The 16836-nt window shown below is 30.0% G+C and overlaps 3 protein-coding genes across 4 annotated transcripts in view; 2 read left to right on the top strand and 1 right to left on the bottom strand.

Moving 5' to 3' along the window:
• Naus (cortactin binding protein N-terminal like nausicaa) overlaps positions 1-9340 on the bottom strand; it is a 22353-nt gene extending 13013 nt beyond the window's left edge. Inside the window, exons 1-8 of one of the 2 annotated variants that reach the window (XM_072004876.1) lie at positions 8767-9338; positions 8555-8656; positions 8219-8443; positions 7523-8144; positions 7256-7351; positions 6704-6813; positions 4225-4590; positions 385-3520 (exon numbers count right to left, since the gene is read on the bottom strand). In XM_072004876.1, the coding sequence (XP_071860977.1) occupies positions 3506-3520; positions 4225-4590; positions 6704-6813; positions 7256-7351; positions 7523-8144; positions 8219-8443; positions 8555-8656; positions 8767-9036 (1806 nt within the window). In that variant the 5' untranslated portion in view covers positions 9037-9338 and the 3' untranslated portion in view covers positions 385-3505. Of the gene's footprint in view, positions 1-384; positions 3521-4224; positions 4591-6703; positions 6814-7255; positions 7352-7522; positions 8145-8218; positions 8444-8554; positions 8657-8766 lie in introns of those variants that run through there. The other variant, XM_072004875.1, reaches the window with a different exon arrangement.
• LOC139988611 (chitin synthase chs-2-like) lies at positions 9278-11895 on the top strand (the record flags this gene model as incomplete). The annotated part of the gene is made up of 6 exons (XM_072006258.1): positions 9278-9459; positions 10304-10405; positions 10619-10860; positions 11050-11346; positions 11413-11631; positions 11723-11895. Coding segments are annotated over exons 1-6 (1215 nt in total), but the record flags the coding sequence as incomplete, so codon positions are not given.
• On the top strand, positions 11891-16836 carry LOC139987993 (chitin synthase chs-2). The gene is made up of 15 exons (XM_072004870.1): positions 11891-12022; positions 12133-12560; positions 12634-12880; positions 12979-13253; positions 13380-13590; positions 13739-13986; positions 14130-14322; positions 14437-14591; positions 14693-14992; positions 15067-15266; positions 15332-15653; positions 15738-15914; positions 15996-16163; positions 16237-16465; positions 16622-16836. Exons 1-15 carry the CDS (start codon positions 12010-12012, stop codon positions 16819-16821), a joined length of 3366 nt encoding a protein of 1121 aa, XP_071860971.1. The 5' UTR covers positions 11891-12009; the 3' UTR covers positions 16822-16836.

Below are 16836 nucleotides of genomic sequence, written 5' to 3'. Positions count from 1 at the left end.
TCACGGCTCGCTATCTCTATTCCACTCTTTCCATTCACGTTTCCAGCTGTTATACCATCTCGCTTACGCTCGCCCCGCTCACTTCCTCGCTTTCTCGCTTCCTCGCTTCCTCGTTCGAGTTTGCGATCCTCCCTCTGATGTTAACCTCTCGCGCTCTCTTCGTCTCCTAGCTTCCTTGCATAGACGACCCCATACGTATATATGTGTCAGTATGTGTACGTGTGCGTGTACTAGCTGTATCGGACAACCTACCCGGCGAGCGCACGCGCTATACGCGCTGCTTACCTTTTACCATCCTTACCAGAAGAGAACAACCTCACACCCACTCTCACCTTCTCTCTAGGTCCCCCTCCGGCTTCCTCTTTCTATCTCCTTCTGCTCGCATTTCCTGTAACCCTCGCGCGCTCCTTGGTCATCTTCTTCCTATGTGACCCGATGTTATCTGTAATGCTTTCTCTTTTCTTCGTTCCTCAGATACATTTACACCTTGCACAGATTCTAACTCTCACGTTTGCGTGTAAGTAGATATGTAGTACTTGTAGATGTATGGTATCACATCAAGCGTATACGTATAACGTGTATGGCTGTGTAGCTTCTGTTGAGTTGCTCCTACATCTTCGTGTAATCATCGTCTTCCCCCTTTTTAATTCGCTCTCCTCTTTTTTACGCTTCACTCTCGCTCTTCTTTCGCTTCGCTCTTTATTACGACTCGTGTCGCAACGCGCCGCTCTAAAGCGTTTTCCTTCGCGTCTCGACCTTCTCTTATCCTGAAAAAATCCTCTACTTCATCCCCAAGGATTTATACCTGTTTTAATGTAACCCGTTCTAATTACTCTCCGGTTTCTCATTTTCTGTGTTTTTTTTAATCGCGTCATCCCGCGAGATTTCAACGTATCGCAGATTACCCAAGTTTTCTTCTTTCTCCCCCTTTTGTTACCCGTATAGCTGCTTATATCGCTGTGTTTTTATCGAGATCCTCTAGAAATTTTTCCCGTGAAATCGAGAAACTTCGATCGAGATTACATCTCTCGTTAAACAGACTTTTCGTTAACTCCGAAGAAAGTGAATAGGATGCACGACGGTACGGTTATGCAACAGATGGAAACTTCTCAAGTGACATCGGAAAGAAACAACAACTACAGGCAATGAATTTCTGAATGTATAAACGAATAAATATTTTACATTTCTCGCATCCTTCCCTTAGCGAATTAAACAGAACTCGAGCGGGCGAAGTTAAAAGAGGTTTCTTTCGCTTCTTTAATATTCATTTTGTTCGACGAACATCTTTTTTTTTTGTCTTTCTCTTTGCACGAATCTTTCATCTTGAATAAATCGTTGTTAGGTATTCCCAAAGTATGAAGAAACTAGGGAGATTGCGCGTGTTCCTTACGAAATGCAGCATAATATTTATGCATTTGACTGGAACATTCTCAAAAAGAAAAAAAGAAAGGAGAAAGAGAAAAAATGAAATATTGTAGTTAGCACCGGACAAATATCTGTTCTTTAAAAAAAAAAAAAAAGAACTCGCATACTAAAGACAATCGACGCGCGCGCGCACTGAATATTTTCACACGTTTCATGAAATCACGGTCGCATGTAAAGTATACGAAAGGAAAGTGAGATACATCTTTAAATAACTCCGATACATCGTTTTTTTCCTTCTATGTGTGTATGTGTACGCCTGTATCTATCGACAGGGATGTGTGAGTGAACGAGTGTGTAAGTGAATATGTAACAGTGTATGCGTGTGTATACGTGTACATCTTTCATACATTTATGAGAACGTAATTCCATCCATTTATAATTTATACAAGAGAAACTGTGTACAAACGAATAATTTTATTCATGTCCTTGTTATAAACTCTGTATTGTGGGAACGAAATTTGTACAGAGATTTCGTAAGATGTACCGAGCTCGGCAGGTAAAGGATTTTTACAGCCGAAAATTATTCTTAATAGCCTCGTACGTACGCTTGCAATCTTTTTAAAAGATTTACGACGAACGACGCGTATATACGCGTAATAGAGACATTCGAATTTATTTCATTTACGCGTTTAATAAATAGAAAAATTAATAAACAAGCGTCATACGAGGATACTGAAAATATTTCTGCTTTTATTTTTGATTCGGAAATCACTCGTTCCACCTGATAAGATACATCTTACGGAACACTGTGGATCAATAAGATCATTGATATTACTATTATTCAACATTCATGATTGCGCGACTGGCCTGAATCATTGGAAATTTTCTCTCAAATCAAACGATCACGTTCATAGAAACACATAGAAAATAAATTGCCTCCTGTGTTTCTTTGATTTGCGATCAATTATCGACAGTCGTGATATCTGAAGAAATCTCAACGTGGATATGATGGTCGCGTGGACTTCGAATAATACTACTTTGCATATAGGTATTGTCGAAACGATAACGGTTCAGTTGATTTTCCTTCGTAACTCCTCAAATACCTGTCCCGGAGCAAATCAACAAGTTCACGATAAGAACCACTTCCAGACTTATTCCTGTTTTAGCTGTTTGTCTCGAATAAATTCGTTCAAAATGCTTTCGTCCAAGGCGTAACATCATCGATATATTGACGATGCACGCAATTACGTCAGGCAAGGCAGTGATTATAGCATATACTGTTGAGTCATCTCACGTCAAGTCGATCAATTGTTTCAAGAAATTTTTAACAATATTCTTGTATATATTTATTAAAAGTTGCTTAACTTGTATTTTAAAAATTATGAAAATTGTGGTAAATATCAATAAAATATCGTTAAAATCTTCCTTGTTCCTGTAAAAGATGAGTTCATATTCTCAGTGTATAATCATTTTTATCCAATGAAGTAATCATGTTTAAAAAAAAAAATAAAGGATATCTTCGATGGAAATTTGGCAATTGGATGATTTAACGTGAAATAACCCTTCCATATCTTTCCCTACCTAAAAGTATTTCTTTTATTAACATATTACATGGTCTAGCTCCCTGTTGCATAAACATTTATTATTCACGTCCACTGTTAATAACAGTATCGTTCTTTCTTACGAATAGCACGTTACAACGATACTAATTTTATCTAATGACTTTTAGTGTAATTCGGAAAGATCGCGGATAATAAACTACAGAATCTACAGAGTCTACCTTAAATAGTTCAAATAATCCCGTTCTTTTCTTCGATTGATTCATTTCGACTATAGTACAATGTTACAAGCATGATTCGTGGTTGGTTGTGGTGATGTATCGCTATGGATCCATAGATCCGTCCGATGGCGAGATCTAACAATATAGGTAATGATATCTTATGGTACGCGATGTATAATCAATCGATGAACAAGTAGTTCGAGCACTAACGTTTCTTTTCGTTGATTCAGAAACGTTGCTTAATGGAATCCCGCGTTGCGTAGTTCCAAACACACTACCCCAAGTTTTATTCGTGTAACACGGCTTTCAGACTTTCTTAAACGTTAATAATGCTTACTTTTTTTTGTACCCGCCGTTAAATCAACGTGGCTTTGTCTGAAATCATATTCACGAGTTCTGAATTGCGTTCACGTATAAAAAGGATCATATAGAAGAACAATATCGATTCATCGGATACTCAAGGAAGTTAATCGTGCAGCAAGTTTCAAAAGATCATTCTCGTTACCAAAAACCTCCCATAATTTACAGGCAACATTAATAACTTTTATTTAAGAACCAATTAATGTAACATAAGAAAACAGGAAGAATAGGACGTGTTCATTAAAAAATTATGCAATGAAAATGATTCGAAATAAGGGAAAAATAATTTAATAATTTTAGAAGTATTTAATTAACATGAGATGCTATAGGATGTTATAGAATAATTGAACTTCTACAAGATATATAAAATTTTGATAAAATGTAAAATATCGTAAATATCGTAATGATATAAAATTATAATAAAAAAAAAGTAAAAGTATAATAAAAGAAATAATGACCTTTTATTCAGTAGCGTCATTCAATTCTAATTATTTATAAAGTTCCTCCTAAATAGAAAATATAACAACGTGTTTGCAACCTGTGCAAATAAGTAGCTTTCTTGAGCACCCGATGAGACTTCTAAAGTCATTGACAAAGAGGAAAGAATATATCAGGAGACAAGAACATAGAAACACTTAAGATGCTGGCACTTGAAATGAAGTTGAAGTTGTTCATCCGTATTAATCGGATGAGAAAGGCAGAGGAGCTTTATTACTAACCTCTTCATCGGAGGCTTGAGTAAAAGCTCCTATTGCCTGTTGGACTTGCGGAGCGGTAGGTCCACTAGTAGGATGCGCCGCACCTTGTTTACCAAGTTTTACGGCGTCCTGTGTTGCTTGAGACTCAGTCCTTCTAATATAAGCAGCCTCCTTTTTAGGTGGTACTACCGGCTTATTTGGCGGCACTGGAGGAGGAACACCGCGAGATACTGGTGGCTTTTTCGAGGGCAGCATACCGGATGCTTGAATCGCCGAACCAGAGCCAACATGAAAACCAAGCTTTCCTGTAGCTTGTGTCGACGGTATAAGTTTTACCGTGCCTCCAGGATTTACAGGAGCAGGTACAACCACACGTTTGTCTACAGCCTGAGGAATGAATACACAGGAGATCCGATTTAACGTTCCGGTTATCCCTTTGAAGCACCCCCACTAGAAGGGCACATATAGACGATCGCTGCATTTAAGATAATGATTAAGAACAGAAAGAAAAAAAATGGGGCAGTCGAAATTATACCAAGTCACCAGTCTAAAGCAAAGAAATAAATCAATTGCCAGAGAAATAGTAATTGAAGATGTTTGAAGAAGAGATCAGCTTGTTACCTAAGCAATTTCATGATAGATATGTTTATTAATTTTTAACTACAACCAGAACTGAGTTGATTCCTAGTAACTTAATATATCATTTGGTAGAGTGATAAAAGAGATTATTATAAGATAGTACGAATTTTATTTGCTTGCGAACATAACTAAAAAGAATTGTAACGTTCTACTATAGAAACTGTATGTAGATCTACTTTTCTTTGTTAGAATAGTTACATTACACAACTTGAAAAAATAACAGGTGAATAACCAAACCATGTAAAGTTAGCAATAGCAAATACAGGGTTGCAATTAGGAGGGCAAGCAGGGAAAATTTGTAAATAAGGCTCAAAAGTGAGTTGCATACAAGTTTTAATTAAGGAAATAATCAATGTACATACTAAGTAGTAATTTTATGTACAAAATAAGAATAGCATAATACATAAGTTAGACTTAAAATTTGATGGTGTAGTAACTTATATAAAATAATACAATGTGATATAATTCAATGTGAATTAAAGTTTACAAACATGTGTATGTGTATGTGTGTGTAATCAAAAATAAAAAGATGAATTTTTTGTCATCTATATGATAAAAGAATATTCAATTACAACTATAACAGTGTAACTATAACATGATATAAATTTATCATAATAATTTAAAAAATTGTAATGATAAAATGTTTATGAAGTTTCGTTGTAATAATTAAGAGATACCTATTGAATTGAAAAAACATGCAACGCATCTGCAAGATGTGTGCATGCAACATTAATATTCATATGTATACTTATAACTTACTGTGCGTGTATGAACATCTTTATTTTCTGCTTTGCAATAATATTTTGTGTATTTTACATCTTACATTTGTTTTTTGTATAAAAATATAGAAAATATCTATTGTTCATATTGTTATTCTAAATATATACATTCGTTTTACTAGCTTAGCAATTATATTGATTGTTTTTCATGTCATTATAGTAAGTACGATCAGTAACGTACGTACGTGTTAGAAGAAGAAATAAACCAATTTTACCCCAAAGCAGTTTCTGTTTGTTACACTGATTCATTAGAAATAATACAAAAAGTCAAAAAATACGCAATAACTGTGCGTTCTATAACAAGATGATAAGACATATTTATATTTATCATTATCATGCAAGAATCATACAATAAAATTATTCTATATAACATTCAACCTGAACAAAATATAAGACTAGAAAATCCTATTTGATTATGATACACATATAAAATAATATCATATAATATTATTAAACCTAATAGATTAATTCAATCATATTTTGATTATTTTTAGAAGCACTTTTTTGATCATTAATAATTATAACGATAATAATAATAACAATATTTAACACTTAAATTTTTGCTTGTACGGTCACTTTTATAAGTATAATTTATATATTCATAAATTAATTTATGTATTTTGGTGTTCTGTTCATTTCTTAGCAAAATAAAATTTGACATAAATTATGGATACAAAATTATCATACTTGTATGCTTATATTATGAAGCATTGTATTAAATTAATTATTTCTTTTTAAATTTCATACAAAGATCAATAATTTATTTTTATTAATAAATTCTACTTTTAAAATAATTTCTTTTGAAATTACATACAAGCAATATACTGTTCAAATGTTTCTATTCTAATAACATATTATTATGTTGCTTTTGTATATTCTGTAAATTTTCATACAGATTAGATGCATAAAACATAGTGATGTTTTAAAAATCAACATAATTGATTAAAATGAAACATATGAAAGATTTTAATATTATGAAAGCTATATTATGAAAAATGATTTTTTACAAGTATATGCATAAATATGTACTGTAAATATTTTCAAATTAAAGTAGAATGTGAAGGAAAATGGGGGTAATTTACCTGATTTTCAGAAGACGCCGCATTTTCTCCACTAGAAGATGTAATATTGGACGTGTACGTGACGCCGCGTAATGCCTGCCCAGGAGTTACTGACCTAGCAATCCCAGTAGCTACAAAGAAATTAGTATAAGTGTTATTTCACTACTTTTAAATACCTATATTCAGAATATTGAAATACAATTAAAAATATAATGTATAATATTATTCCCAAAGTATCAGCACGAATTGTTTAATTTTATATAATCTCTAGAATAAAATCTTAAATATAAATTATTTATTGTATTAACCCTGTATTAGTCTGAACCAGCATTAAATTATAAATTATCGCATCAACATCAAATAAGTAGAAATAACAAATTCGTATCAATATCAGGTGCATTACACTTATGAGCAAAAGCTATAATTACCATTCCTTTTTCAATTAACAGTCAAAATGTAATTTATTAATTCATCCACTGTCATGCAATATAAAAATTCTCTTAGAGAAAATATATCCAAAATATTTTAATTGTTTATATCCTATTTCAACTTTAGGATAACTGCTGTTCTTACTTGGACCGCTGACAGGAACACTAGATACCGTGGCAGTGGGCTGAACAACTTTACTACTAACCATTGGAGTCCCAGTACCCAGTACTGTACCTTTAACTGCACATAAGATATAATTATAAAAATATTCAATTTCTTTTAGCAATTATCTTATATCAGTATTCAACATCATAATAGATATTGAGAATATTTGCTTGCTATTAGTGTTTACTAAAATAAGTTCTATTTATGTATGTAACTGTAATATTTTAATTATTATGCACAACATACTTGTTTGTGGTGCACTAGCAGGCTTAACTGTAGGCATAGCAACTAAATTAACTGGTTTGGCTGGGGGAGGTGGTGGAGTTGCACCCACACCTCTTGGGGAACCTCGTGTTTGAGACTCTTTCCATACATCCATTTCAGTTCTAAGTTTATCTAATTCTAATTCGAGATCTTTAGCCCTCTTTTCTTCTTTTGCTAAGGCTTGTTTATATTGCTGTCTTTCCATGTCAAATTGCGCAAGTTGTTTCTCCAATTCTGCTTCCATTTGTAATGACTTTTTACTTTCTTCTTCGAGTCCTTCAGCCATAGAATCTATCCGAACTTTTTCTTCGCTTAATATCTGTGCCAAATCTTCTGATCTTTTCCTTTCTTCTATATACTTCATAATTATCTTTTTGCGTTCAGCAAGTAGAAGAAGTACAATTTGCTTCTGTCGAGTTTTTTCTTCCTCTAAAGTTTCATTTGCTTTTTTTAATTCTAATTCCAGTCTTTTTTTTTCTTGTTTCTCTAATTCTAATTCTTTTTTCAATCGTGTCCTTTCCTTTTCCAATCCATATGTAATATCATCACCCTGGGCAGTATCATGTTCGTGTTTTCGTTTTTCTTCTTCTAATTCCTTGATAACCTGAAATAAACTAAGTATGAATATACAATTACAATATTCATTACTATTTAAGTAACCAAATATGATATACATACTGCTCTGTGCCTAAGCTCTGCTTCTTTAAGAACTTTGGCCATTTTAAACTGCATGCATCTTTGTTGTGTCACAAGTGCTTCTAAAGTAGCAACTTGTTTATTTATTTGATTTGGTTCATGTTCACTGACACTACCTACTAATACAATATCACGTGCAAGTGCAGCATGTGGATCTGATGTCCCACTCAGATATCGAGTACTTAATAGATGTTTCAATTTTTCTGACTATAAAATACACAAAAAACCTATTTATGTCTCAAATATTCAATATCATATCATTACTATAATGGTTAATGTTAATTATAAAAATACTTCCATTAATGAAAAATAAATTACCTTTAATACTGCTATTACAATATCTCTTGCCTGTAATTCTCCTTCAAGATGCCCTAATAGTTTTAATAAATCAGTTTTGTTTAATTCCATTTTTGGATTACGCTATAAAAGAAATATAAAAAATTATTATCAATGAACATATAATCTGCATGATAGATTATTTTCTTCAAACAGAAGTATTTCCAAATATATATAACTATATGTACACATACTTTTAATGTATTGGAGGAATTCTTATCAATTGCCTCTATATTGTTAGGTTGTTGTAGAGTCTGTTGATGCTGTTGCTGCATCGGTGACGGCGACGGCGATGGTGACGACGATGGAGACGAGTGTTGTTGATAGGATTGTGAGGATGGTGTAGAAGTAAGAGACTGCATCTTCGTAGTGCAGACCGAGATGGTTGTCGACGATCCGGATGATCCATTCGCCGGTGAAACACTCGAACTTACATTCATAGCATTTTGACTCTGTGATGCCATTTTAAAAAAAAAAAAAAACGAAATATCGGGGAGGGGGGGGATTCACCCCTGAAGAAGACGTATAATTTCAGGGAAAAGTACTTAAAAAGTACTCGAGGAAGGTATTCCGCGGTTAAACCGATTCAACCTTCGGTATTAATACTTTCATTTGAACAAAGAAGACTTCGGCCCGGAGAGCCAACTTCGGGGCACGCCACATCGCTTCAGGATTTCTCTTTTCCTTTTCGAACTCGCTTAGACTATGCCGAAGGAATTAATCCGGCATTTAACTTTATCCCCGATTATTGACAAATGGAGCACAAAGCGTAATTCACAGATAGGAACCTATCTCGTGAAAAGTGCTACGAAATCCATTCATTATCGATTATTTCTTATCGAATGTTACGACTCAGAATTCGATATGATTTCAACTTTATGGCAGCGGTAAAATTAAAATCTTGTTTGAATGTATTGCTCATATACTTGCTTTCAATCTTCGCTATCATTTTTATAAATTTTTACAATTTGTTATTAAATGAATAGCACTGATATGAGAATATAATTACTAGACTGCGGATTTTGATGCATTTATAGGAAATTTTAAGATGCAAAAATGCTCAACACTTATGTAATATAAAAAAATATATAAAATATCAAATATATATTACTTCTTACGATATCTGATGGATAAAACAATTTTTTCTATATATGTTCTATGTTTTTATTTATATTCATAAAAACGCGAATTTGCATAAATATGCGCAGTCTAACAATAATTATTATTAAGATTTGGAATACTTTTATCTAAAGTTTTGAAACAGTTCATTGTTGCGTAAAGATCTTAATTTATTCATTCTTATGTTCATATCTGAAATATTTTTAATACATACTACTAAATAAAAAATGATAAATAAAAATATCAACTGATGTTTCTTCTAGTAAAATAATATTTTTACATTCATCTATTTTTAGGCGTGAAATATATCATTAAATGATTCTACTTCATTTCATATAACACACTAGGCTAATAATAAATAACAATGAATTCTGTTGACCAAAATTCATTTCTTAATAAACCTAAATATCGTCTTAGAAAAAGTGGATCATTACTGTAACTTACTTGTTTCTCTATCTCCTTGATCTCCTAGATCACAGATAATGTAGAAAACCTTCGACAAATTTGAAATCTTATCAATTTTATCGGTATATTGATTGATATGCCAATGAAAATTTGGGCTATTAGTGACACATCAATGACTAAACTTATTAGTAAGTTTTATTCTTTCAGTATGTCATCGTCGAAAGACAATAGTTTAGAACCTTCATATAAATTTCAATATTCTAACGATGATTTTTCGGAATATGAAGATGAAAATACATCGCAAAATTCGTAAGGGTGTTTAAAATCATTTTATTTATATACATAATTTAAAAGTTTCAAAAGTTAAGTTATGTAACTTAAACTTTTCAAAAGCTTAAAAGTTATGTAAAAGTTTAAAAAAATTTCGAGTAATCTACGTTATAATATCATAATTTAATATGTCTTTAAAAAATGTCTAATTTATTAATAGTTACCTTACTGAATTTACTCACTTAATTGTAGGCTTCCAAATGCATCAAATATATTTTGGGATATATTTAAATATTTTCCAATAAAAAAGGAAAGTGCATCTATGCAAAATAAAAGATGGTTGGATATTTCTATGCAAATTATTAAAGTATTTGTATATGTTATATTTTTCTGTATTGTCCTTTGTATTGGTTTAATCTCTAAATTTGTAGTCATCTTTGCTCTATCACAGCTCAAAGATGAAAAGTCTATACAGTTCTGTGACTATTATTCAGGTAATTTATTTAATATTTATCTTCATTAATTTATATCATTATAAGTTTATAATTGTGTTTATAGTTACTTAAAATTATAAATCTCATTACAATTATGTTCATAATATATTTACATGTAACTCTTTTTTAATATAAATTTTACATTTTATACAAATAAGAGTACTATTTCAGTAACATTTAATGTTGTAGAATATCAAGAAGAACTGGAAGCAAGGATTTCCAAAAAAGGCAAAATAATTTGGACATGGTATATTATTTCTATGTTCCTCATACCAGAGTGTTTCACAATATTTTATGCAATATGGTATTTTCTTTTTAAAAAGAAAGAAAAATTCCCTGCAAAAGAAGCTATTATAATTCTTTTTGTTTTGGAAACAATTCAGTCAATTGGTGTTACATCATTAATTTTCTATAGTCTTCCACAGCTTAATTCTGTGGATGTTGCTGCAATCTGTAGTTGTATTTGTTTTATTCCTACCATTCTAAGTAAGTAAATCTATTTGTAAATTAGTTATGAAAAATATAGTTAACAAATTTATACTATTATTACAGATTTATTTATACAATATCACAAATACATAAGAACAACTAAAATATTTATAGTAGTTCTAGCATCCAATGTTTTAGCAGTAATTGCTCAAGGTTCAGGAACAGTTTTATATTCCTTTCTGAATTATATACAAGATCCTCTAACATGGATTCTTCCTATGTCACTTCTGTTATCTTCTTCTCGTTGGTGGTATAATTATGTGACACACAATAGTTATTGCGGTAAAATTTGTGCATAATTTAAATCTATTATATCTTCTGACATGTTTTTTCTAATCTACAACTTTTTAAAAAAATATAATTTTTTATTTAGGTTTCATAAATTTATTAGCAAAAAATAAGATAGATTTATCAAATAATTGCAATGTATTACAAGGATATATAGCATTATGGAGATGTTTAATTTTTATTTCAAGTACTATAGTGATTTCAACTTTTAAAGAAATCCATATACAAGAATTTTTTGAATTTTTTGGACAAAATGAATATAACATAGAATTAATCAAACTATCAAATAAAGATAATATTATAGATACTACTATAGATACTACTTCTGCACCCCTGTATACCTTTTTATTACAAATATTTTGTGCTTTTGTCATGTATCAAGTAGGTAAGGTATACATTTTTATTATAAATATGATAATAATAAATTATATATATAGTAATAATTCTTTTTATTTTAACTTGTATAATTCTAAAAATTGTTTAATACTTTTACAGCAATATTTGCATATAAAACTCAAATGCATAAATTTGGTTTTGCCCTACCAATAAGTTTAATTACTCCAGGGACGATCTTATTAATAATGATATTTTGTGTATCAAGAGAAGAAGATTCGTGTGCATTTCATAATTTAATACCAGATTATTTATTCTTAAATACACCTAAATATAATAGTATGACAGAGTTTCTTTTAAATTGGCGTATCTGGTGCTGGATAATATGGTGGTTATCACAGATTTGGATTACAGTACAAATCTGGTTAGGTGAAAAGGGAAGACTTGCACCTATAGAGAAAATTTTCTATCATTCTAGTTATGATGCATTCCTAATTGATCAATTCTTAGGATTAAATAAGAGGAGACATGAAAATTATCATGTTGTTGAAGAAGTAGAAGAATCTTCAGACTCTATTACAGAATTTGAGGTTTTACTTTGTCTAGTATTTCAAAATAAAAGTTTGTTTAACTGCTGCTTTCTAGCTGAAACTTTCATTTCAGAGTAGCAATTCAAACGAAATATACGATTTTAGTAATCCTAATTCAACACTTCCTCAAAACACTATAAGTAACAAAAGAAATGCTTATGTTCCTGTAATTTATGTTTGTGCAACTATGTGGCACGAAAATAAAAAAGAAATGAACGAATTGATTGGAAGTATTTTAAGATTAGATAAAGATCACTGTGCCATGAAAGTTACACAGAAGTATTATAAGATTTCTATTAATGATTATTATGAACTTGAAAGTAAGTAATATACTTATAATTAATTATGCAAGACATGTAGGATATTTCAATTAAAATCTTTAAAGTATTAAATAAAAATTACATATGAACTGTTTCAGCACATATAATGTTTGATGATGCATTTTGTTGTATGCATGGTTGTATTGGATCTTGTGATCATAAACAAAGTGAAGCACGCATAAATGAATATGTAGCAGCATTTGTGGAATCAATGCAGGAAAACATAAAAAATCTTGGTATACTTGATTTACCACCAACTAAATATCCAACTCCTTATGGTGGTCAACTAGTTTGGAATTTACCAGGAAAAACACGTCTAACAGTACATCTTAAAGATAAAAATAAAATCAGACACAGAAAACGATGGAGTCAGGTGTACTTAATCATATTATTCTTAATATGAGACAAAATTATATTTCTATAAATTTAATTCAAATAGGTTCTTTTTTATACATAAATTATATCTTTTTATTTTGTACTAATTACTGATATATTTTAGGTCATGTATATGTATTATCTTCTTGGTTATTGTTTCATGAACTCATCAGCAGATTTTGATACTAAAGAATTAATAGCAGAAAATACTTACATTCTAACACTAGATGGAGATGTTGATTTTCGACCAACAGCTGTTAAAGCATTGCTAGATTTGATGAAGAAAAATAAGGAATTAGGTGCAGCTTGTGGAAGAATACATCCCATAGGAAAAGGTACCTCCATAGATATCTAAGCTTGACATAAAAATTTAACATATGAAATATATTCTTATTTCTCATAAATTTATTTTAAAATTTATTAAAAAGTTAATAAATTAAAGTATTTTGTAATATAGTTTTAAAAATATATTTTCATATGTAGGTCCCATGATTTGGTTGCAGAAATTTGAATATGCTATTGGGCATTGGCTTCAGAAGTCAACGGAACACACAATAGGCTCTGTTCTTTGCAGTCCAGGTTGCTTTTCTCTGTTCAGAGCAAAAGCTTTAATGCAACATAATGTTATAGCTAAATATGCAATAAGGTCAACTGAACCAAAACATTATATTCAGTATGATCAAGGAGAAGATCGATGGCTTTGTACACTAATTTTACAAGCTGGTTGTAAAGTAAGAAAATGTATATTTATACCTACATTATACTCATAATTTTTAAAAAATTAATTATTTTTCTAAAAAATAAGGAATTAGATTTAAAAAATGCTTTATTAATTTATTATAAATACCTTTCTTCATTTGTTTCATTCAATTAGGTGGAATATTGTGCAGCTAGTGACGCTTATACACATGCTCCAGAATCATTTGAAGAGTTTTATATTCAACGTCGGCGATGGATTCCATCAACCATGGCTAACATTTTTGATTTACTAAGTACATCAAGGGAAACCAGGAAACTAAATAACAATATTTCATGGCCTTATGTAACTTACCAATGGATTTTAACAGGTAATTTGGTTCTATAAATATGTATAATTAATAAATGCAGAAATTCATATATTATGTATTAGAAATATATATGTATATTTATTATTTATTTATTTATTATATTACTTCCTGTAGGTAGCACAATTATAGGACCATCTTTCATTTACTTAATGATGGTTGGGGCATTTGTAACTTCCTTTGAATTAAATAATTGGACAAGTTTCTGGTGTAATTCAATTCCAATTGTCATTTTTGTCTTAATCAGTTTTTTTGGTGATGTACACAAACAGGTAATAATCTAAATTATCCATATACAATGTAAACATAACCAATTTAAAACTGATAATTATTAATAGAATTAATTTACAAGTTTTTATTAATGTTATTACAGCTTATAGCAGCAGAAACTATCTCTATCTTATATGGTGTAATAATGATGGTTGTATTAGTTGGCATAGTATTACAAATAGCAGCAGATGGATTCCTTGCACCCAATGCTCTTTTATTTCTTATTGTAATCGGTCAGTTCATAGCAACAGGTTTTTTGCATCCTCAGGAACTATCATGTTTACCTTACGCAATCATTTATTATATTACTGTGCCATCTATGTACATGTTACTCATCATTTTCTCTATCTTCAATCTACATAATATTACATGGGGGACCAGAGAATCCAAATTGCACAGACAAGTATAACTTTATAAAAAAATTATCTTATTGTTTTAGTATTGTTTCTCATACATTATGAATTATAATTTTTATAGGCATTAGAACAACAAAATAGGAAGCTAAAGAAATCTGAACAAGAGGGAACTGTTGCTAACAAATGCACGAAATCTTTTTTACACAATTTGTATAAATGTAGATTTTATACTCATAAAAATTCAAAGAAATCAGAAGAATACTTAGAATTTATCTATAATTCTATAAATGAAATTAATATTCGTTTAAAGCACATAGAAAGGTATTAAACTAGTGAAAACTCAAAAATAATAAATATATTATATTTAAATTCACTAAAATTTTTAGTGCCTTAGAGCTCAATAACATATTAAAAGACAATATAGAAGAAAAAAGTAACGATCAAAGTAAAATATACGATGAAGTAAAATTAGAAATGTCTGAACATTTAAACACAAATACAGATACAGAAACAGAATCAGAAACTTCAGACTGCACCTTTACTAATAACAATCAAGAAGATCCAAACTATGTAATAAATCCTCATTGGATACAAGATGAACATTTGAAAAATGGAAAAATAGATTTTCTATCATATGCAGAAGAAGAATTTTGGAGGCAATTAATTAAAAAATATTTACATCCTATTGAAATTGATGTGGAAAAGCAGGTAAATATGATTTCTGCAAAAAAATAAATAATTAAAATTGAAAAATTAATAAAAACTTTTATGGAAAATTAAATTTTGTTTTAGCAAAAAATTTCAGAGGGGTTAATAGATATACGTAATAAATGTATTTTCAAATTTTTTATGATAAATATATTATTTATAGTAGCAATATTCTTGTTGCAAATAAACAAAGATGTTTTGCATGTCCAATGGCCATTTGCTATTAAATATAACATTACTTTTATTAATGACACACATGAAGTAAGTCTTATGTTCTCAATGTGCTATGAATATCATTTCTGACTGATTTTAATCTCATTGTAAATGAAAAAATTTTTTCAGATACATATACTCAGAAACTATATGCATTTGGAACCAATTGGATGTCTCTTTATTATTGCATTTGTTTTCATTTTGTTCATCCAATTCTTAGCTATGTTAAGTCATAGATTCACTACGTTTATCCATGTTCTTGCTAATGTGAAATTGAGTTTAGCATGTTTTAACAAGGTAATATTATAAAAAAGAATTATTGTCAAATATAATTTAATTTAATTGATTTAATCTTCATATTTCTTTCCAGAAAGAAAATTTGCCAAATGAATTAGTTACTAGTACACATGCAAAAAATATAGCTGATGGTCTCCAAAGTACAGTAGAATATCAAACAATACATAATAATAGGTTTGAAATCTCTTCAAGAAAACATAAAACTGTTAGAGAATTGGCAGAAGATTCTCAAAATCCTTCAAAACGACCTTCCAACTTTGAAGTACTTTTCAATACGAAATTAAGGAACCCTGATATATCTGGTAATTAATTTTAGTATAATATACTTAAAAAATTATATTTTAATAATAATATTTAATAGTAATATTTTATGATATATAATATTATTGTAATGATAAAATATAACAAAAATAATAATTATGCTTTAAAATAATCTTATATTAAATGTATTATTTCAGGATTTAGAAAAACAATATCTTTAAGCATACCAAAAGGTGTACTAGAAGCATTTGAACAACATCGTTCAAATATTTTAGCAGAACATGAATTGCAGTCTCAAAATAATGCAGCTAATTTGAAAGAAATGTATCCAAAAAATAAAAATTCAAAAAGGCATGTATATGATAACCCAACATTTTTAAATGACAATAATGAATAAATTTAATTGATAGTA

Source organism: Bombus fervidus, chromosome 6 (assembly GCF_041682495.2).
Source record: "Bombus fervidus isolate BK054 chromosome 6, iyBomFerv1, whole genome shotgun sequence".
Classification (NCBI taxonomy): Eukaryota; Metazoa; Arthropoda; class Insecta; order Hymenoptera; family Apidae; genus Bombus; species Bombus fervidus.
Note: the sequence above shows the minus strand (reverse complement) of the source record. Positions and strands in the feature narration are given on the sequence as shown.

Excerpts from the sequence above, each read along its gene's own strand:
- LOC139987993 (XM_072004870.1), top strand. Across the intron at positions 14,993-15,066 it reads AATCCAAATTGCACAGACAA|GCATTAGAACAACAAAATAG; the intron begins GTATAACTTTAT and ends TAATTTTTATAG. Across the intron at positions 15,915-15,995 it reads TTATTAATGACACACATGAA|ATACATATACTCAGAAACTA; the intron begins GTAAGTCTTATG and ends AAATTTTTTCAG.